The sequence below is a fragment of the Carya illinoinensis genome, chromosome 11 (genome assembly GCF_018687715.1).
Source record: "Carya illinoinensis cultivar Pawnee chromosome 11, C.illinoinensisPawnee_v1, whole genome shotgun sequence".
NCBI lineage: Eukaryota > Viridiplantae > Streptophyta > Magnoliopsida > Fagales > Juglandaceae > Carya > Carya illinoinensis.
Genome location: NC_056762.1, coordinates 32,491,312 through 32,512,485, shown reverse-complemented (window position 1 = coordinate 32,512,485; position 21,174 = coordinate 32,491,312). Strand labels below are relative to the sequence as shown.

General features: G+C 34.5%; 2 protein-coding genes across 7 annotated transcripts in view; both read left to right on the top strand.

Annotated features, from left to right (window-relative positions):
• Positions 1 to 1,548: 1,548 nt before the first annotated feature.
• Positions 1,549 to 11,377, top strand: LOC122282103 (SH3 domain-containing protein 1). 6 transcript variants are annotated; one of them, XM_043094053.1, is made up of 12 exons: positions 1,550 to 1,775; positions 3,177 to 3,290; positions 3,437 to 3,506; positions 3,582 to 3,730; positions 4,299 to 4,400; positions 4,478 to 4,678; positions 4,968 to 5,030; positions 5,154 to 5,306; positions 6,963 to 7,037; positions 8,987 to 9,085; positions 10,190 to 10,252; positions 10,996 to 11,374. In XM_043094053.1, the coding sequence occupies exons 1-12, from the start codon at positions 1,716 to 1,718 to the stop codon at positions 11,131 to 11,133; spliced, it is 1,287 nt and encodes a 428-aa protein (XP_042949987.1). In that variant the 5' UTR covers positions 1,550 to 1,715; the 3' UTR covers positions 11,134 to 11,374. The 6 variants fall into 6 exon arrangements, with proteins under 6 accessions (XP_042949989.1, XP_042949987.1, XP_042949988.1 ...); XM_043094054.1 differs by having other exon boundaries at positions 1,551 to 1,775; positions 11,063 to 11,369; XM_043094056.1 differs by having other exon boundaries at positions 1,552 to 1,775; positions 10,190 to 10,241; positions 11,063 to 11,369.
• A 1,779-nt stretch (positions 11,378 to 13,156) lies between these two features.
• Positions 13,157 to 21,174, top strand: part of LOC122281145 — a 10,526-nt gene continuing 2,508 nt past the window's right edge. Inside the window, exons 1-5 of the mRNA XM_043092443.1 lie at positions 13,157 to 13,552; positions 13,644 to 13,756; positions 13,864 to 14,109; positions 16,522 to 16,656; positions 20,843 to 21,025. Coding sequence (XP_042948377.1) covers positions 13,195 to 13,552; positions 13,644 to 13,756; positions 13,864 to 14,109; positions 16,522 to 16,656; positions 20,843 to 21,025 — 1,035 coding nt within the window. The 5' untranslated portion in view covers positions 13,157 to 13,194. The remainder of the gene's footprint in view (positions 13,553 to 13,643; positions 13,757 to 13,863; positions 14,110 to 16,521; positions 16,657 to 20,842; positions 21,026 to 21,174) is intronic.

Sequence of the window (21,174 nt, the reverse complement as noted above, 5' to 3'; positions counted from 1 at the left end):
CACATATACTACTCATCGAAATCAATAATACCAGGACTCAACACAAAGACGATTCACTTGACTCCTTATACTCTCTATATTTTAGTACATGAGAAGTGTAAGTTGAGAAATAATTTGTACAAATTTTAAATAAATAAATTCCACACAAACTTTTATAAATAAGTAGACCTCACTTTAAAAAATTATAAAAAAACGATTTTTTATTAGTGTAGCCCAATGCCCACATTTTTATAAAAAAAAATTTACATAAAATTTACCTATTTAGAATTTATAACAAACATTACTCCTGGAAATTTGAAAATCTGTCTGGCTCATATTTTAGCAAGCCATGGACCACATTGGGCCTAGAACCAGAGTGCATCCCATGATCCAATTTATATGGACATGTCTATAGGATTTTCAAGGTACTGTCTATGACATTTCCATGGGATTTGTTTTAATTTTTTTAATTTTTTGATTGGATAACTCTCTAGTCAAAATTGAAAAGCCAACTAACTTGCAAGAAAAGGTCCTATAATAACCATTCCAATAAATTTACTTGATCTATAACTTTTTTTTTTTAATAGTTTGAAACTGTATGCATTTTATTAGTTTAAGATTATCACAATATTAATTTAGAATGTAATTTGATGATTTTGATATTTTCATATGAAAATTGAAAAGAAAAATTAGGGACTGCTATTAATATAGTAAACTGGGAATAGATATACTTATAAATATTTTCCAACATTAAAATAATATTTACAATCTTAGAATATGTAAGTCTCACATATTTCATTTGAAAAATATGGTAAATATGATAACCATGTAAAACACTTATTTATGTTTAATGGTGGACATATTTTTTTTTTTAAAAGATTATATGAAACTTACATATCTTAATATTATTATTTTAATAAAATAATATATATTTCAAAACTTGAACATATCACATCAAGAGTAAAAGTTGAAGTCAGAAAATTTTAAAAAATTAATAATTAATTAGATAGTTGTTTAAAAGTTTTATAATAGTAACATGTCTTTATAGAATAATGGTATATTTAATCGTAGAATATATAAATGTCGTATAATTAATTTGAAAAAGAATAAAAATTATTATTAAAAAATTAATTTTTTTACTTGAATTACATATTTATTTATTTTTTAAATAATTACACAACAATTACTACTGTAATTATTATTTGTTGAAAAATTCTATATACCAAATTATCATATCACTTTCATTTTACCAAGTATGATGTGGTATATTTATTATTATTAAATAATTATTTATTATATATTTTTTTATTATTTAATAATAAATAAATTATATCTTATTTAATAAAATAAAAAAAAGCATAAAAATATGATGTATACCATTATCCAAACTTCTCACACTGCACAAAAGCCACAATCTTCTGAGATGGGAAAAAGGCAACAATAGTGTGAAGGTCACGTGCCATATCAGTTGACACGTCAGAAGACAGAAGGAGAAAGAGTAGTTTTTTTTACCCTTCGAATATCTCTACCCGACAGTTTGGGTTTGCTGTCTATGCGTGACAATTTTTTCACCCCTATGCCGCAATCGTTGACGTTTTATAATGCCCCTCTCTCTCTCTCTCTCTCTCTCTCTCTCCCTTTCCGTTCCCTGTAGAAGCCAAACCAAAGAGAAAGCTCCAGCTCTCGCTCTCCCTCGCTCTTGTTCTCCGAAGAATTGAGGCTTCTCCGATCAATATATGGAGAGTATACGGAGGCAAGCGAGCAAGCTCAGGGAGCAAGTTGCCAAGCAACAGCAGGTGATCATCCTGGACTTCTTCTCTTCCTTTCAATCTTTAGAGTTAACTGCTTCCGATTGTAGACTCTGCTAATTGAGTTTCTCTTTACAGAATTCAATGTGTTTCAGCTTCTTTTGTGATACAAATCCATGGATCATGTAGTAAAAAAGAAAATATATTAAAAAAAAAATTTGTGAATCGGTGAAAATAGTCTAACTAAATCATATATATAGGGTATGTCAAGTTAAGAATCCGTAGAAAAATACTTTAGACATGGACTCAATGAGGATGGTATTGAATTCGGCGCACTGAGCAAAATATATATGCTTTCATTGGCGATGATTTTGAGCGTAATACAGGGCAGAGTTAAATTTGGTTAATTCTTCATGAAAATACCTAAGCATTCTATAATACTTAAGTATTTAACATAATTTATGTCTCTAAAGTTTACCTTCCCCGGTAAAATAAGAAAGAAGAGATATTCATAAAGTTCAGTGATGCCAAAGCTGTCGGACTGCTCACTTGTAACCTTTTTTTAGGGCAAAAGGCAATTACGCCCTTTAAAATGTTATTTCACAGGCACTCGACGATTAGAAAGAAGTGACTTTGGCGTGCAAAGATCGTTTCTTGCAAGCCGGACTCATTTCTCTCATGAAGCGTCATTAGGTTATAATTTTGAAATTGACCATTCTACATTGCTAAGTTGTTGCGGATCTTTGACCATTCAATGTTCTCTTTTTTGGGGGTTCGGTGGAAGTGCGTGAAACGGTAGTTGAGTTGTTAGTGCTGGATGACAAGTTTTCCATCAAACCACGTCCAGCGACCTGGGTTCGACTCCCGGTAGGACCTTTGCATGTTTCAAATTTATTCTGCAGGGGTGGGTCCAAAGGGCCCTGCCTTGGAGAGGTTCCCCGACATCAAAAAAAATAAAATACGGCTTTGACAAAAACATTTGTTGGGATATAATACTTGTCTTATGTCTGAAAATCTAGATAATTCAAACAGTAATTCCATATCTATATGTCCACATAATTGTTTGAAAATCTGGGTCAAACAATTATGTTGAAAATGTTAGTAACGTTTAAAATGTGTTCTGAAACTTATCCAATACTTATACCCAAGTACTGGGCAAACTATTTTCATTTCTGAAAATTATACAAAACTTTTTGAGCACGCTGAAGGATAGCTGATACACATAGGAAGCTATGATATGATCTCTTAAGTATGGAAATTGAATATGAATTGAAAATGAAAACATAGGAAGTAACTTAGATACGTTTTGATAAGATACACACTCACACAAATACATGTCATTATTTGCACAACCCAGTAGTTTTGTTCTGCTTTTTGAAAAGAATTTGCATCCATAATGGCTCACTCTCATTGTCACATTTTAAGATTCGGATGGTCATTACCTTGCAGATAGTGTTGAGACAATTAGGACATTTCAGTCATGAAGCAGTCATGGTTGACGAAGCTGAGCTTCAATGTCACCAACAACTTCAGAATTTGTACAATTCTACAAGGGCAGCTAAGGTACAATCATGAAGACTTCACCTATTGATATCAGGATTTATTTAATTGGCCTGGCGGATCTGATAAATGGATCCCATGATGCAACATCAGCTAATATTCAATGATGGTTTAATCTGAGAAATCTTAATATATATTATTTTGCACAGCATTTTCAGCGGAATATTGTTCGTGGAATTGAAGCCTTTGTTTCTTTGAGCTCAAAGCAAATGGAGATAGGTGAGTATTGTTTTCCTTCTTTCATTTGGTTCCTTTACAACATGGATACCTGAAGATATGAACTCAATATTATAGCAAGGAAGTTGGCTCAAGATTGTCGTAAATATGGAGATGAGAATCAAAGCACTAGTTCTCCTCTTGCGAGAGCTTCACTTCAGTTTGGTACATCACATATTTCAATTGAGGAGGAAAGGGAGACTTTACTTGGGATCCTTCGTGATCAGGTAATTGTTCACTTATTTTCTTTGTATTACGAATATTTTGTCTAATCTTACAAGGTATAGTTCTCAAGTAGCCATCTCATGGATTGAGATTTTTCTAGAAAATTCTTTTACAAGACGTAACTACGTAACAGAATAGCAGAATACATTCATCACATAGACCTAAGGTATCATTTAGTTAGCAATTTGGAACTGCTCCTGACTTTCAAAAGGAACATAAAATACTCCCAAATTGTTGAAAACAATTCCATGAATATGTTGGCCAGGCGTGTGATTATACATCTAAGCAATTGAGAAGTTTGGACAAACCATATGAAGTTAATACTCAACATCTGGATTTGACATAGTTTGGTTCTAAAGGCACTCCCATTTTTTTAGTTGTGTAATTAACCAGAGTTTTTTCCATCTTGAACAGTCTACCTCATATTGTAAGATGTATATTTCCAAGCAACAAAGAATATCTTAGGTTACATTCAACCATTTTCTAACAAACTGTTTTTGGAGCTTCATCCATTTTTCTTTTTATTTTATTTTTATGTATCTGATTGTGTAACAGGTAATGAATCTGTAGGTATCTGAGCCACTACGTGCACAAATAACAGGAGCTCCTCTGGAAGATGCTCGCCACTTGACACACCGTTACGATAAATCGTGGCAAGGAGTTGAAACTCAGGTAATCATTTATATCATATCTGGGTGTAAGTAGTGCTATAGGATTTATAGAGTATCATTTAAATATCTTCTCATCAGGCAGCTGAAGTATTGAGACGTCAATTGAAGTCGACGGATTCCTCTATTTCTGTCGAGGGTTCAATGCGGCTTCAGCATGCAGAAGCAAGACTGACTGAGCTAAAATCTATAATGATGGCACTTGGGAAAGAAGCAACTGCTGCCATGTTGTCAGTTGAGGGCCAGCAACAACAATTAACTTTTCAGAAGCTTCTTACTATGGTACTAAACTTGTTACCACTGCGCATGACCAAACCTAGCTGTTCAAATTTAATTTATTCTGGCATAAAATATAGAATCTGTCTAAACCAACTCCCTCTGCAGCTATGATTAAAAATTTGTAAATGTTTGAAATTTGTAACAGTAGTTATGATGGCCTTTGTACTCATGTTGTTTGTTCAATCCAATCCTGTGGTTGTTAAAATTTATTATTTTTCCTTCTAATTTTATGCACACAATCTGTTAGTGGTACTTGAATTGCTTTTGAGCTTCAAAAGATACTATTTTGCAGGTGGATGCTGAGAGAACCTATCATCAAAAGGCTCTTGCTATTTTAGAGAAGCTGAATGTTGAGGTTTGTAACTGTGCACCCTTGCAATTTTTTTTCTTTTTCCATCGACCATCATATATTTTGTTGTTTGTCAAAGGGTTGCCTTTACTGGTTTGTAATTTACTGCATGTTTATTATTGGATTTAGATGATACTGGAGAAGCCGCCAAAAGAGGTCTCATTGCCATCAGAGAGAATGCAGGGAGATGTGCATGATCAGCATGTGCATGAAAACATGAAGTCAACTGGATCTGGTAATCATGGACTGATTGTTCAAAATGAAAAGTTCTTTAATGCAAAGGTTAGACCCCTGAACTCTTAGATTTCATTCTCCCCCCCCCCCCCCCCCCCCCCCCCCTCTCCCCTTCCAAACAGCCCCATTGAAAAACGAATGAACTGTCTCTAGAGATTTATTGTTGCTTATAAGTGGTCACTTAATTAAAAAGTTGTATTTTTGTCACCTTGAAATATCTTCTCATATTTGCATGGCACGTTGATTTTTATTGGTTATAGATTGATTCATTTCATATATCATTAGTTTTCACTCCAGTCAAATTAAGTCATTGCATTAAAAGAATGCTAGCTTCTGATATGTTAAAATAAAGAAAGAGAGGAATAAAACGAAAATGAAGCTTCTCTGGTTACTTTCTAATGTCGAAATACAAGAGGTTAAGGAAATTACCTAAAGGGCATAGGCCCCTAGCTACTAGCTAGGTGTTTTCTCTTGTATACATTTCTTGTACTTGGCTACGCCTATTGATATTGATAGAATTTTACTTGTAAAAAAAATAAAGGGCTTAGGCAATTATGCAGTCAGAATCTGAATAATGGTGATGCAACCCTGCAGGGGATTTGATTGAGCTTACACCTTTTGTGTCATGGTGTCAATGGTTTGTAAGTCCAAATTATATGCCACAGGGGATTTGCTTTGCCTTTGTAAACATTGCTGCTTTTTCCAGATCTTACTGTTTTCAGCTTTTGTGGTGTAAGGGATTAAGAAATGAACAAGTTATGTGGATGAACCATTTATGACCTACAATGACCAAGCATCATTTGACATGGTAATCATTAAAACAATGGCTAATTGTCTAAAACCATTACTGGGCTTAGGTTCTGGTCAACTTTTGGGCAGTTTTTTTGGGGTGAGCAAAGCTGTTGACCAAATTGGTTCCTGTTAAATTAGCCTGACTGGCGAGTCTGGTCAAGTCTTGAAAGAAATAATAGTCATCACAACTATGATAACACAAATATATCCATGGGTAAACTGGATATTTGTTGCATGTTTTCTTGAAAATAGCAATTAATGCACTTGTAACCTTGCGTCTCTTGTTGCAAGCATGGTGTTACAATCAAGAATGAAGAAAACTCAAAATACTGGGTCATTTGGTAATACTAAAAAAGTTCAACCAGGAAGAGAAAAGAAAATGATTTGCTCCTTTCCAGTTCATAGCTCATATGCCATTGCATCTTAAGTGTCCAATCTTTGTAGAATCTCTAATCACCTAAGCATTAGGCTATGGTTCCTCTTCTTCTTGGAGCTCTTAACCTTATTGACATTTGCCTTTCTATGCTAGATGAAACATGCATATAACTGCAACTGTAGCTAACTTTGTAAGCATGTTTAGCTTCACAATCCAATTTTCCAGTTGCAAACATGAGATTGCTGGGTGAAACATGCATGTAAATTGGTACTTTAGCTTACGTGTTAATAACTTAATATGTTATAATTGAAGTTGGCGTCAGAATCACAGTCCCAGTGGCATTCCATAGACAAATCAGCATTATTTGGCCATTAATGGTGGCATTTCTACTTTTTTTTGCAGTTCTTACTATCTAAATTGACATTAAATATTTCTGCCAATATTTGAGATTTTTCTGCACTTAGTTGTCTTTACCTTTGCTGCTTTTAACATCTCAAGCCTTGTTCTTTCTTTATAACCTATCCTTCATCTTTTAGGCCATACATTCCTTTGATGCTCAAGCAGATGGGGAGTTAAGCCTGTCAGTGAATGATTATGTTGTTGTTCACCAGGTACTTCCTCCATTGCTAATTCAAATATGGGGTTATTCATTAGATAGTTAATTTTTTAATTTTTAGATCATGTATGTTCTGTGTAGAATTTTTGGCCAAAGAGGGCTGTTATCGAGCCAAGCTTGACTGAGTCATGGTTGCTCTAGTTCACTCAATTACATTGAAACTATGCTCGAGCATGAGATGAAACGCAACTCAAGTTTTTTGGGCTGTCTGAATTTGACTAAATTATACTAAAACCAAGCTCAATCTTTGGCTTGAGGCTAGATTAAAACTTGAGCCAAGTGCTCCCGACTCGACTGTATGTCATTTTTTGTTTAAATTTTTTATATTAAGAAATAAAAAACTAAAATAAAGTTTTAAGAAAATTGTTTTACAAAAATGCAAAAATAAATACGAACACTTTTTTCATTATAATCACAATTATAATTTACAAATTTAATCAAATAAACTTTATCATGTAGTCAATAGACAACAAGTAATTAGTTGAAGGCCTTGATAAATAAAAACTTATATTTCTAAAAGAGTGTATCTAACATTCGAACTAGTTAAGATATTGAAATTCATATAGTAACTATATAGTTAGTATCTTAATGCTTACACACTACAATCTTATACTTGTATTAGATATTGGTGTTTATAAATTATGTGTTCATATACCTATATCTAAAAGTTATTAACACAAGATACAGAATCAATATGCTTAACACCCCCCGGAACTCCAGAACTTGAAGAACTGGACTTGGAAGAAAATCCTTTGTTTTTTTTGTTAACTGCTTTCATCAGAGATAGAAGCATTGGGGATAACATTCTTCTGGCCCAGGAATTCTTCAGAAACTATCACAGAAACAAGGGTTCCCCTTGGTGTGTCCTCAAAGTTGACATCATGAAAATGCATTTATAATTTATATATCATATATACATATAATATGCATTGTTAATATCTTTTGCATATAATGAGTATGTATTGTTTTCTATTGTATATGTGTATATATGGCAATATATACTAACGAGCTAATGAGTTTAGTTGAGTTTTATACAAACTTGTTTACAAACAATAGTTGAGTGAAGCGAGTTGAGTCAAGTTAAGCTTAGCCGAGATAAGTTCAAGTTGTCTGTCAAGTATCCTTGTGTATTTATACCCCTATGGCTGAACATTTGTTGGGTGTGCATGGCTTTTCCCAAGGTCGAATACCCTTTAGAAGCACAACAATTCAGGATATCTACAACCAATTTTTGCATGAAATCCACCTAGTTACTTCAGTATATGAAGGACTTGTGAAATACAAAAAAAAGCATAAATTGGAACGTAATTACAACTGGCTACATGATTTACAGCCAAATCTTGAGCTTTTGTAAGAGAAGAAAAAAAAAAATAAGGGGGAGGGGGAGGAATGCTGAATCTTGAGTCTACAGGAAAATTAGAAGAAAATCCAATAATGAGGCTACTGGATAAAATCTCATTTTAGTTTTCACACGAGCTATCCACAACTCTCTCCTAATAAAGTGGGCCATGGTTAAACAGCGTGGTGTTCATGTTATACATTTTTCCTGCTCTGCCAGTGACTTCAGTTGCTTGAGATGTGACTACTTCCCGTTATTCGTCTAGGTGTTATACCTGCGTGCCGCCTACAAAAAGTACATGCTCTATGTTGGATTACACCCCGATCTTATTTATAGACTAATGGAAATGTTCATCATCGACCTAGCATTTGACACCACTCAGTTTCAATTTGTCTACCATTTTGTATTCCCATTGGCAAAAAAAAAAATTAATGACTGGAAGGGAACGCGTATATGGCATCAATTTTGGTTTCCGGCCATCAAGTGTGAGGAAATTATATTAATCAACAGCGAGCACCCACAAATAAGATGAACTCTTTTTAAAGTGAATCGTTTTATCATGTTTTTTTCATTTGTCATATCTCACACACTTGCAATACCACCAGGTGGCCCCTAATGGATGGTCCGAAGGAGAATGCAACAGCAAGTTGGGATGGTTTCCCTCTGCTTATGTAGAAAGGCAAGAGAAAGCACCAGCTAGCAAGGTAATAGAAGCAAGCTCAAAATCATCATAAGGTTACTCTTGATTTATAAATAAAAGGGTACAACAACTGTACATTCTCTTCTGTATTAAAGTTCCATTTTGATGCAAGACTTAGCCGGAATGTTTGTAATTATTTCAGATGTTTCAAGGAAGCTAAGTGGTTTTCAATATTTGGATATGCAGTAAATCTGGTTTCCACTGCTTACATAGTTATCTTTATCTCTATTTCTTCTCTAGCAGCAGGGATCAAACAAAGTTGTACTTGCTGAATTTTGGACAGTTCAATATAGTTAAGGTTTTGGATATGCAGTAAATCTGTGCTTATATAGATCACCGTTGGTCTTGAGCACCATGCAAGTTTTCCTTTCCCTAATCACCAAACAAATGTTATATTAGTACAGATTCATTTGAATTATCTATTAGTATTTGAATATACTTATTTTTTAAAAGTAAAAGCCAATCTAGTAGTTTGTAACTATGTCACAGTTATATCGTACAATGTAAGCGTTGTATATAACATAACTCAAAAATAAATGTAGTGTCAATTAAGGCCACATTTAGATGTTGAGTTGAATTGAGATTAGTTGAATATTTTTGTAAATAGTAGTGAGTTGAGATGATAGAGTGAGTTTTGTGAAGCTCACCTAAGACGAATTTATATGTGTTTAGATATTAATGAGTTTAAATATATTTATGGGAAGTTGAAAAATATTATGGATCCTGCATGTAAAGAGGTGTTGAGTTTAATAAGGTTATGAGTCTCACGTGTAAAGAGATTTTAAATTGAGATAGAGTTTAGTAATTTGAGAGTTTGGTGATTGGATTTTAGACTCAATTTAAAATTAGAGTTGATCTCAGTTGAATGGTCTAAATGAAAGCATTGTCGGTAATCGCCCAACGATTAGACAGGGATTTCTTCAAGAATGGATAGACATAACATGTGAACTTCACAATATTATAATTGTTCAAAGTAGACTCAAAGAAGTACTAAGATGTTACCTACAATGATGTATCATGGTTGTAAGGGTGGATAAGGGCACACAGGCCATTGGCTTCCAGATATTCTAAATGTTTATGGTCTTTTTATTACGTTGTTGAATCGCAGGACCAGGGATGTGGGTTGAGGGAGGCTCCAGCTCCTCTTGATTGCAAACAAGGTCTAGTTTGGGTAAAGTATTATTTTGAAGTATTCTCATGTATTTTCATATATTTCTTTTACAAATATCATTCAAATATAAAATATTTTTTAATTTCAAATAGTCAATATTTTATCTAATTATTACAATTTTTCCAAACCTCCAAACAAAATACAAAAACAATACAATTTTTTCAAATTTTAAAACAAAAATAACATTACAAAATTATATGTTTATAGTATTTTTATTTAACTTTTTTTCACCTATTTCCTAAAAGTCAAGAAAACATCTTAATTCAAATTATTGTGTTACTGTTTACAAATTATTTCATAACTATTTATGTATATTTAGATGTATTCTAAATATCCAAACAAGCAGTAATATTCTTTAATTTTTGGTTACTTGCTAAGTTGTCACAACTCACGAGAACATGGAAATTTAACCACAAGTTTAATCGCCTACAAATGAATAACCCAGTATTCTATAAGCATGACAGTGGTACCATAGATAAGATGAGCTGAAGCCCCTTCAAGAAAGGTAAATTCACAATTAGATCGTATTACCAAGTTCTAACATGCCATGGAATGGTCATGCTCGCATGAAAGAGTATATGGCGGACGAAAGCAATCTCAAAATCAGTTTTTTCATATGAACATCTTTGGACAAAATCCTCACCATAGATCATTTAAGGAAATGTTGAGTAATTGTGTTGAACTGGTATTATATGTGCAAAAAGAATAGTGACTCAATATATTCTTTGTTTTTATATTGCAAGGTGGCCAATATCACGTGTGATATTTTTTTTTTCCAAGAATTGAATTGTTATGGGTTATGCCTTTTAGACCGGTGGACTTCCTTCCAAGCTAATGAGGCCTTTGAGGCAACTACTCGCAAGTGGCAACGATCTAAATAATGGTTCCAACATGTATGTGCTAATGCATTTGGTGCAAGAGGAATGATGGAAGCTTCAAAAACCATGAGGCAACAATTGATGAGCTTAAAGTTTTTTTTCTTTCAGAACTTTGTTCTTATGGGCGGAGGCGGGCTATTGTTTGTAATGGGCTAAAAGTTCATGGTCCTTCTACTCTCTATTATAAACTCTAATTAGGTTATTTTCTTGTATATTTTTTGTGTATTTGGATTTTGCCTATTTCTATGAATAAAATTTTTTGATTACATATATATATATATATGTATATTCTATTATAATAAGTGGCTATCTAACTGTGAATAGTAATTTTTATTATTTTTCCATTAAGTCTAATAAGTCCTATTTTATCAAAAGACCCTTAAGACTTTTGACCATTTAACGTGTAGCTCTCTTGTAAAATTTAATAAAGGATCATATTTTACTAAAAGGTCCTTAAGACTCTTGATCATTTAACGTGTAGCTCTCTTGTAGAATTTAATACATGATCATATTTTACCAAAAGGCCCTTAATAACCCTGCAGTGCACATGAATTGACATATATTTTTTATATATTTTTTCTTTTTTTTTTTCAATTTTTTTAAGTAAAAAAATTAAAATGACTTTACTTTTTAGAACAAAAACGTTTTAGAGCATTCTAATTGTAAAATTCAACATTAAGTAAAATTAACTAATAAAATACTTAAAACATTCAATATATAATATTAATTATTAATTTAATTAGAATATAATTCTTATTAATATTAATATTTAATATTATTAATTTGATTAGAATATAATTATTATTAATATTTTAATTAGTAGAATTATAAAATGTGATAAAAATTAAAATTAAAAAAATTATTAAAATAATAATATTTTATTATTATATAAAGAGTAAATAGATAATCCAATATAGATGTAGACTAATGCTCAAACTTTGTCGAAGTTTAGATCTTCTTTTAGAATAATTTTACTTATCGTCTCCATACACTACACACCACACCTATTTTAATTTTTTTTTTATTTTTCTTATAACAAATGTGTTGTGTATGGATGATAAGTAAAATAACTCAATTAGTTTAACAAAAATAAAATAAAAATAATATTAAAATATGTAAAGTGTGTGGTGTGGGGTAATAAATAGCATTTCATATATATTTTTATTTTGATTTTTTGCATTTCTTTAACCTTATATTTTCTTTTTCCAGACAAATAAACTAATAACTTTTTTAGTTTTTTTTTTTATTCAAATCATTATGTCAGGTGTATCTTGGGGCCATTCTCTAGTATATGTATATATATATATATATATAGAATAACCCAGTAGCCAAGTAGAGAAGTGCTTCGGATTCGTTTTAACCATCATCTTCACATCATTTAATACAATGATGATAAGACAATAAATTTTAAAGAGAACTGTTATAAATACAAAGAGATAACACAAAATAAACTCATAAACTGATTTGGTTTCATAGAATTCGTTAGATCTACTTTATAATAAAAGTAATTTTACAATCTAACGTACCACATTAAGTCAAATCAGTTTATAGGTTTATTTTTGTATAATTTTTTTGTAGTTAAAGTATTTTCCAATTTTAAAAGAATGATAGATAATATTTTTTTAATAAAGAATCAATAATAAAATTTAAAAAATAATTTGTATGAATTTCAAATAGATAAATTTAAAATATTCTCTTTGTAAAGAATAGATTCCCCCATAAAATGTGTAAAAGAAAATATTTTCTATTTTAGTGAAAACCATTTTTTTTTTAATAAAAAAAACCTTACCTATTTGAGACTTTTAGTTACCATTCCTGATAAAACTTAGATAAAAATAATTATTTTGCTATTTGCATGCAACTTTTCAGTCATAATAATAATATTATTTTATGAACTTATTTAAAATAGGTCTAACTATTGGTTTAAATTGAAAAAATAATAATATTTATGATAAAAATGTGCAAAAATTATAAAATAATAATGACTAATCATTTTCCATATATAATTAAAATTTGAAATATATATTTCTCTGACTGCCGTTCTTCTGCGTCTCCGACTTCTCAATGGCGGTCTTGCTGCCCTCACACACGCATTCATTCACCCACCTCTCCCTGAACTCACTGCCCTTTTGGTCTCAACGTTCCCGTAACCCCTTCCCAAACCCTAACCCCACAAAACCCCACAACAACATTTCCACCGCTCTCACTCTATCTCTCAGTCGTCGTACCCGCAATCTCTGTACGACTTTTGTATCATTTGGGGAAGCAGAAGAGACTGAGGCTCCCAATCCCAAATTGTTGCTTCGATTCTCCGTCTCCGCCGTAATGGTCTTCCTTGGTTTCTTTGGCTTTGGTTGGGCTCGACGCCCCCAGCTCCCCCTGCCTGCTCTCGCCGCAAGTGCGCTGCAAGAGGAAATTCAAGGTTACCATCCACACCCGTTTCATTATTATCTTTCTTAACTAGAGTCTCTTTCTTTTCGTATACTATAAAGTACATAATAGTATGTATACAGATCAGTCTGAACTGAGAACGGCATTCGAAGCTTGGAAGTCTAAAACTTATGCTCTCACTGTCCCTCTCACAATTGTTGCTCTACGTGGCTCTCTACCTCCTTCCTGGGCTAAGGTCTTTCTTTATAGTTCTCTTGTTTATATTTTTCACTGGTGGTGAGTGAGTTTTTGTCGCTGAATATTGAACAATTTGTTAAAATTTATGTATTGATACTGACGTAGGACTTCATTCAATCACAAGGAAAGAGATTAAAGCTTCGCTTAAAGTACAATGCAAATCTTGAGGGCATATTTTCTGATCTATGTATGACCTCTCGGCAAGGTATCTCGCCATCCTCTACGTTGGCAGCTGATGTTGTGAGTGTGGGTGACTCCTGGCTCAATTTTGCCATTAATAAGGGTATAATTGAGCCCATACAAGGGGTGGAAGACCAGGAATGGTTTAAAGGCTTAAGTGACAAATGGAAGGTAAGAATAAATTAATCTCTCTTCCTTGTCTCCCCAACGTTTTTCTGCCTCAAACTTATTCTACACGGTTAGTGATTTTAGGAGCACCCTTATCGTTAGCGATCTACCCTTTGTTCTATTGGACTTTTGTTATAGATTTTAGGTATGAACTAACATGAATCTCTTGTATCACTAAATCATCAAGCATAGGTGATGCTCTTGTATATGTGTGATACCCCCCATATGATAAGATTGAGGGTAGGTGGTGTATGGGATCTCACATTGCTTGGGAAAGAGAAGTTCTTACTCTTTATAAGGTTCCAATGGGGCTTCAATTGTATCATTGACTAGTCATTTTGGAGTATAGGCTATGTGGATTGGGCCTTCCATTGGAGCCTTATAAATGGTATCAGAGCCTATCCCAACCAGAAATGTGGGACTTGAGCCGTGCCACCTACAACAAACAGGCCTGACGAGGATGTCGGAAATTTAAAGGGGGTAGATTGTGATACCCCCATATGATAAGATTGAGGGTAGGTGGTGTATGAGATCTCACATTGCTTGGGAATGAGAAGTTCTTGCTCTTTATAAGGTTCTAATGGGGCTCTAATTGTATCATTGACCAGTCCTTTTGGTGTATAAGCCATGTGGTTTGGGCCTTTCATTGGGGCGTTATAATATGTCCTTTGTACTCGAGTTACTGCCTATCCTTATTATCAATTCAATTTTGTTTACTGATCTAAAAGAAAATATTGGTGATGATCTAAACTCAGATCTTAAGATTTTTACAGCACTCCTACTGAAATTGTTCATTAGCTTGAAAATGTTAGTTAAAAGGTGTATTGATGAAAATGGGATATGATAAATTGTTCAAAGTAGTTGGGAAATTTTGACTGGAAGTAAATGGCTTCCGCGCGCCCCCCCCCCCCCCCCCCCCCGCTTTTTCTAAAAAAAAGAGAGAGAGAAAAACAAGGAAGGAGATGTGTCCAAAGAGTATGGGTATTTGAGTTATATTTATCTGGCAAAAAGTAAAAGCAAAATTCTCTTATATGTAGTGTGGTTTGAGATGTGCAGATGGTTTTTTCTTTCCATTACGGTAAATGTAACAGGAAAAGGAATCTTTCACCCATGTCCTAGGCTTGCATCCTTTCCCATTTTAAGTAATTTTTACTACTCACTAGAAGGAAACCTCTGTTTCTCTCCCTGATGTGAACAAGGATATAGCTACTGCATTTGTCTTAAGACAGCCTTTCTTGGTCCGTAAATTCGTCATGCATCCAAATGGCATCCAAATGATGCCTTCCAGTCACTGAGCTACCTCTTGAGGAAGACAGGAATTAACCTGTTTGGTCCATAACTGTAAAATGAGAGAAATGGCTCAGCCTTGCGAAACTGGACTGCAAATTTCTTCTCATCCCTTTCCCTCAAAACCTCTCAGAATGGTGATGAAACCTCTTTGAACCATCCCCCATAATCCACAATTGCTGATAACAGCTGTGAGCATCAAGCACCTCCGGTAAATATATGCTCTGTCTTTTACACAGGAGGATTTCATGAACACCCCGGCTCTCTCTGCCTGTAGCACCACTTCCACTGCTGCCTTCAGCCATCCGACATTAACTCTGCCTGTTGACTTGGACCTCACCACCCCTCTACTTCTCCCAATGATGCCCATGCCTCCAATGAAAACTTGAAGATCAAAGACACCACACAATAACAACTTAACAGACCATTCTTACGCCGGAGTTACCCCTTTTGCAGATTCTGGTTGGGTCCCGTGACTGAAATATTGGTCAAACCACTAAACCTAATAGTTTCTCTGGAAAAAAAGGCTGGAGGGTTAGAGAGCCTCCAGTCATTTGTATCTTCATCTCTTCTCTATCTTCATCTCTCTACCAGTCATTTGTATCTCTCATCTTAGTGAGTTATGGCACTGGCATAGTCAAGGAAAAAATAATAGGTACGATGCCTAATATATATTCCACCACACTGATATGCTATATATAATGATTCTCAAATGAATGACTTTCTTAAGACATTTATTAATTTGCTTGAGATCTTGATAATTGATTCATTGAACTTGAAAAATCAATAGGTACAATACCTAACATATTCTCACATGCTAATATGCTACAGACCCATTTTATGCATGCCACATATATTGCATTATGTATGTACCAAAAACATTTCATTTTGCAAGACATTGTTGTAGAATACGGTGCAACACTTATACTCAGTGTAAAATCAGCAGTAAAATTTGATAAATTAGATGTGTATATTTCAATCTAGATGTGCTAATTATTCCTTTCACTTGTATGCTCTTGTTATTTGGAGGTATTTTGGATTTGACTTGCACTGTAAGTATCTGTCTTTATAGTTATTGCTACTGTTCAGTTCTTTCTGGCCATTGTACTTTCTTTAAAAGAGTCTCAGGTATATCTACGCAGGAACTCTGCCGGGGAAATAGATTCTGAGGGTAAAATATGGGCTGCACCATACCGATGGGGTTGCATGGTGATAGCATACAAGAAAAGTAAATTTCAGAAGCATAAATTGGCTCCTATAGAGGTATCTTTTCAAGTGATTCATTTATATTTACATCTTTTGATCAAAGCCCAAAAATCTAATGGCAGTGAGAATTTCTAAGTCCAAGAGCATCCATAATTATGAGGTCATCTTAACTCTGATTGCTACCCAACTTTTAATAGTATTTATTCACTCTGAATGGCTCCCTATGTCATGTAACTGATTCTCTTTACTCTCTTTTCTACTGGGCCTCCCTTTTTCTCCATAGTGTCCTTTGATTGCATGATAATGTAGTTCAAAATGGTGGACTGGATATTGCTTGTCCTGTACTGCTCCTTGATTTGTATCTCACACACTGAAAAATTGTTTACATCTGTTATAAACTGAAATTTAGCATCCACATTCTGGTGTTTTCCTCTTCTGCTGGGAAATTAAAAAATTAATTGATTAATGAGATCAAATTTAGAGATGATATGGACACAGCTGCACATAACGCATCAAGAGTTAGTTATACCAAAAAAAAAAAAAACACATCAAGAGTTGGGTATAAAAGGAAAAACAGTCTTGCACAAATAGATATTCTGTACTTCTACTTTTCTAACTTTTAATGAGACATAGGGTACCTACATAAGTTCATCCTTTTTGTAGCACATCCCAGATAAGTTTTACTTACAAGTCTTTACGATTGTGTTATTTTTTCCTCTGACTTGTAGGGTTTATTCACTGTTTGATTTGATGATATGCTATTGGAAAAAGTGGGGACTGAGCGGGGGGAGACCAAGGTTTTGACATAGCTCTAACCTTTTAGAGAAATGGAACGAAGTTCCTATTTGTTCTAGTTCATTTTTACCATGATTAGTTTGGCAATTGGGTTTGGAATTTTGTTTAGCCAAATGGGTTGGTTTAGTTTTGGATTTACCTCAAATTCGATCCAAACTGACATTTTTTTTTTTTTAAATTTATTGGTAAACAAAGTTTTATTAATCATAAGAATAGGCGTAAGCCAAAGGATATGGGACATATACTGATATGCAAGAGCATCGTCTGAGTGTGCTAGTTCAGTGATACAATAAATTCATGAAAACTTAAATTGTGGGGCTAGACAGGATTATGTTCAAGCCTTGAGGGCTATTTTTCTTTGCTTTGAAGCTGCTTTAGGATTGAAGGTGAACTGGACCAAATCAGAAGTGGTTTCAGCGGGAGATATCTCTAATGTGGTGAACATGGCTTCCATCTTGGGATGCAAGCTATCTCATTTGCCGATGAAATATCTTGGCCTCCCCCTTGGTGCCCCATTCAAATTGAAATCAATTTGGGATGATGTGCTAGAGAAAATGGAGTGAAAACTGGCTAGTTGGAAAATGATGTACCTATCCAACTTGCCGACTTATTTTCTATCATTATTCCCCGCTTCCTACCAAGGTGGCTCAACGCATGGAGAAAATTCTGCAAGATTTCTTATTGGGGGAGAATGAATGATGGGTTTAAGTTTCACTTGGTAAAATGGGCCACAGTATGATCCCCCTATCCCAGAAGGAGGCCTTGGTACAAGGAATTTGTAGGTTTTTAACAAGGCCTTGTTGGGAAAATGGTTGTGGAGATATCATCAAGAACGGGGGACCTTGTGGAGAAATATCATAGAATCGAAGTACGGTGAAGCATGGGGAGGTTGGTGTTCAAATGAGGTAAGTGGGTCATATGGGGTTGGGCTTTGGAAGCACTAAGAAAAGGATGGGATATATAATCTAGAAACACCTGCTTTGAGGTGGGTGACTGACTGAATCAAATTTTGGCATGGCATATGGAGTGGTGATAGGACACTCAAGGAAGCTTATCCAAAAATCTATGGCATAGCAAGAATGAAAGAAGCCTCAATTGCGGACCTGCTGATTACATCAAATGGTGCTTCTCAAGGGAATGTCGTTTTCATTGGAAATGCACAAGATTGGGAAGTCGACACGATATCGGAGTTTTATAATCTCATATACTCAACTTGCATGAGAGGGGAAATTGATGCCATACCAATGGCACATATTCGAGATTTTCAACAAGAAAGGTAGCTTGCTTCTCTCTTGGACAGATGGCGGCGTATGTAGTGACTAGATTTTCTAGCGTCACTCCAAGAAAGGGAAGTTCACTGTTTGCTCCTATCAAGTCATGCAAACACATAAAATAAATCCGTTTCCCTGGAAGAGTATTTGGAAGACAAAGGCACCATTAAAGGCACTCTTTTGTATGGATAGCTTCTTTGGGGAAGATACTCACACTTGATAATTTAAGGAAACGCCGATTCATTATCATGGATTGGTGTTGCATGTGCAAAAAGAGTGGGGAGTCTGTTGATCATTTATTACTTCATTGTGAGATTGTCACAACCCTATGAAATGAGCAGATTTGAAGGATTTGGAATGAGCAGGCATTTGGCAATGTGGAAGGCCAAAAGCATACTTTGGTTGAAGAAAACAAGGGATTGGAGGGCGTGGAGGAGGTTAAGGAACTATTTGAAGAGGAGAGAACTCGTAAAGTCCAAGTGTCTGCAAAACTTGAAAGGGTTTCTTTATTGGAGGAAACATCTTGGAGACAAAAATCGAGAGCCTTATGGTTAAAGGGACAAGTGTACCAAGTTTTTTCACCAGGAGGCAAATTCGTATAGGGAGGAACAATGCCACTAAGACATTGTTAGTGGATGGGGTGGCAACTTCAAATCAACCAACAATTACGGACCACATTGTAAAGTATTATGAGCATTTAATTTCAAAAGAATTTTCTTGGAGACCAAAATTAGGACTTAACTTTGATGTTCTCGAGTTGCAAGAAGTAGAATGGCTTGAGCAACCCTTCGAATAGATGGAGATTCAGAAAGTGGTAAGAAGGATGGTGGGTGACAAAGCTCCATGTTCTCATTCCCGAAAAACCCAATGCGGTAGAGGTAAAAGATTATCGTCAACCTGTTAGCCTGTTGAGTGGGATGTACAAGATTGTGTCGAAGGTTTTGGCTAATAGATTGAGCTTGGTGGTGGAGAAGTTAATATCCAAGCCTCAACATGCCTTCGTTAAAGGTAGGCAAATTCTTGACTCGGCGCTTATTGTCAATGAATGTTTGGATAGTAGAATTAAGTCGGCAGAACTAAGACTTTTGTGCAAACTAGACATGGAAAAGGCTTATGACCGTGTCAATTGGAGCTTTTTGCTGTACATGCTTGAGCAATGTGGCTTAGGTTCGAAATGGTGTTCATGGATCAATCATTGTATCTCAACTACTTGTTTCTCTATCTTGGTGAACGGCACACCCATGGGATATTTTAAAGAAAAAATCTACACAACCTCCTACTATTCACACAACCTCCACACACCACTATTTTTTTAATTTTTTTTTCTTTTATCAAATATTTAATATATGAATAATGAATAAAATAATTGAATTAATTTAAAAAGAACAAACTCAAAAAAGATATTAAAAAATTGAATAAAAAATGGTGTGTGGAGGTTGGGAGGTTATGTAGCATTCCTCTTTTTTAAAAGCTCCTGGGGCTTAAGACAGGTGACCCTCTCTCTCAACTACTATTTTGTTTTTGTAATGGAAGCCTTTATCAAGATGATTTCAGGTGTCGTGGAGGGCGGCTTCCTTGGTGGATGTTTGATGGGGGAGGCAAGTATATCTCACCAAACTGACATATTGAACTTCCCTACGTACTCCTTGGATGAATCATTGGCAAATATTGGGGGAAAGTTTAAGGTTTTAATCTTATGAGTTTTGGAGCTAGCTAGTGGATTAAGAGCTGTCTTATGTTTGATATGAGGAGCTTCCCGTGTACATTGGTTGTGCCCTTTTTCTTTTAGTTATTATATTTGATGAATTGAAAATTTTGATCTTTAGGTCATTGTGTAAAACTTTTTTGTGAAGAGAATTTGATAATAATGGATAATGCTATTACCTATCACAAAATTAATAAAATAATGGATAATGCTATTAGGTCTTCAGATTTTTATTGTAGGCATATGAAACAAGGTTAGTCATGAGTTGAGTTTTCTAATTGCATGTAGCGGCATCCTTTAGGTTTATGTGCCAACCCCCCTCCCATTTTATTTCGTGTTACATATTAGCTCGTTGGATGTGTTGACAGGCATGGCCACCACGCCATATGTTGATCCACATGTTTATAGACTTTTTTCAATTTAACAAATTATTTCATATAGCACACTAAGTGTCAGTAAACTGCAATTGCAGGACTGGGCAGATTTATGGCGGCCCGAACTTGAAGGGAGGATTTCAATGGTTGATTCTCCTAGAGAGGTTGTTGGTGCAGTTTTGAAGTACATGGGGGCATCCTACAATACAAACAACCTTGACTTGCAAGTTGCTGGTGGGAGACTTGCTGTCCAGAAAAATCTACAATTACTTGAAAGACAGGTATTTGAGTTAAAGATTGCATCTGAATCATTATAGCATATGATTCTCTCGATTAGTATGATGTTACACTGTAGACATTTTAGCCAGAGTTACCATATTTCATTACCTTCCTAGCGACTGACCTGGGATCACGTTATTAAGAACATTGA

Bases quoted from the DNA above. Each gene is read 5' to 3' on its own strand.
- LOC122282103 (XM_043094053.1), top strand. From the start codon at position 1,716: ATGGAGAGTATACGGAGGCAAGCGAGCAAGCTCAGGGAGCAAGTTGCC. The intron at 4,679-4,967 runs GTACTAAACTTG...ACTATTTTGCAG, and splicing joins TTCAGAAGCTTCTTACTATG to GTGGATGCTGAGAGAACCTA. The intron at 7,038-8,986 runs GTACTTCCTCCA...CAATACCACCAG, and splicing joins ATTATGTTGTTGTTCACCAG to GTGGCCCCTAATGGATGGTC.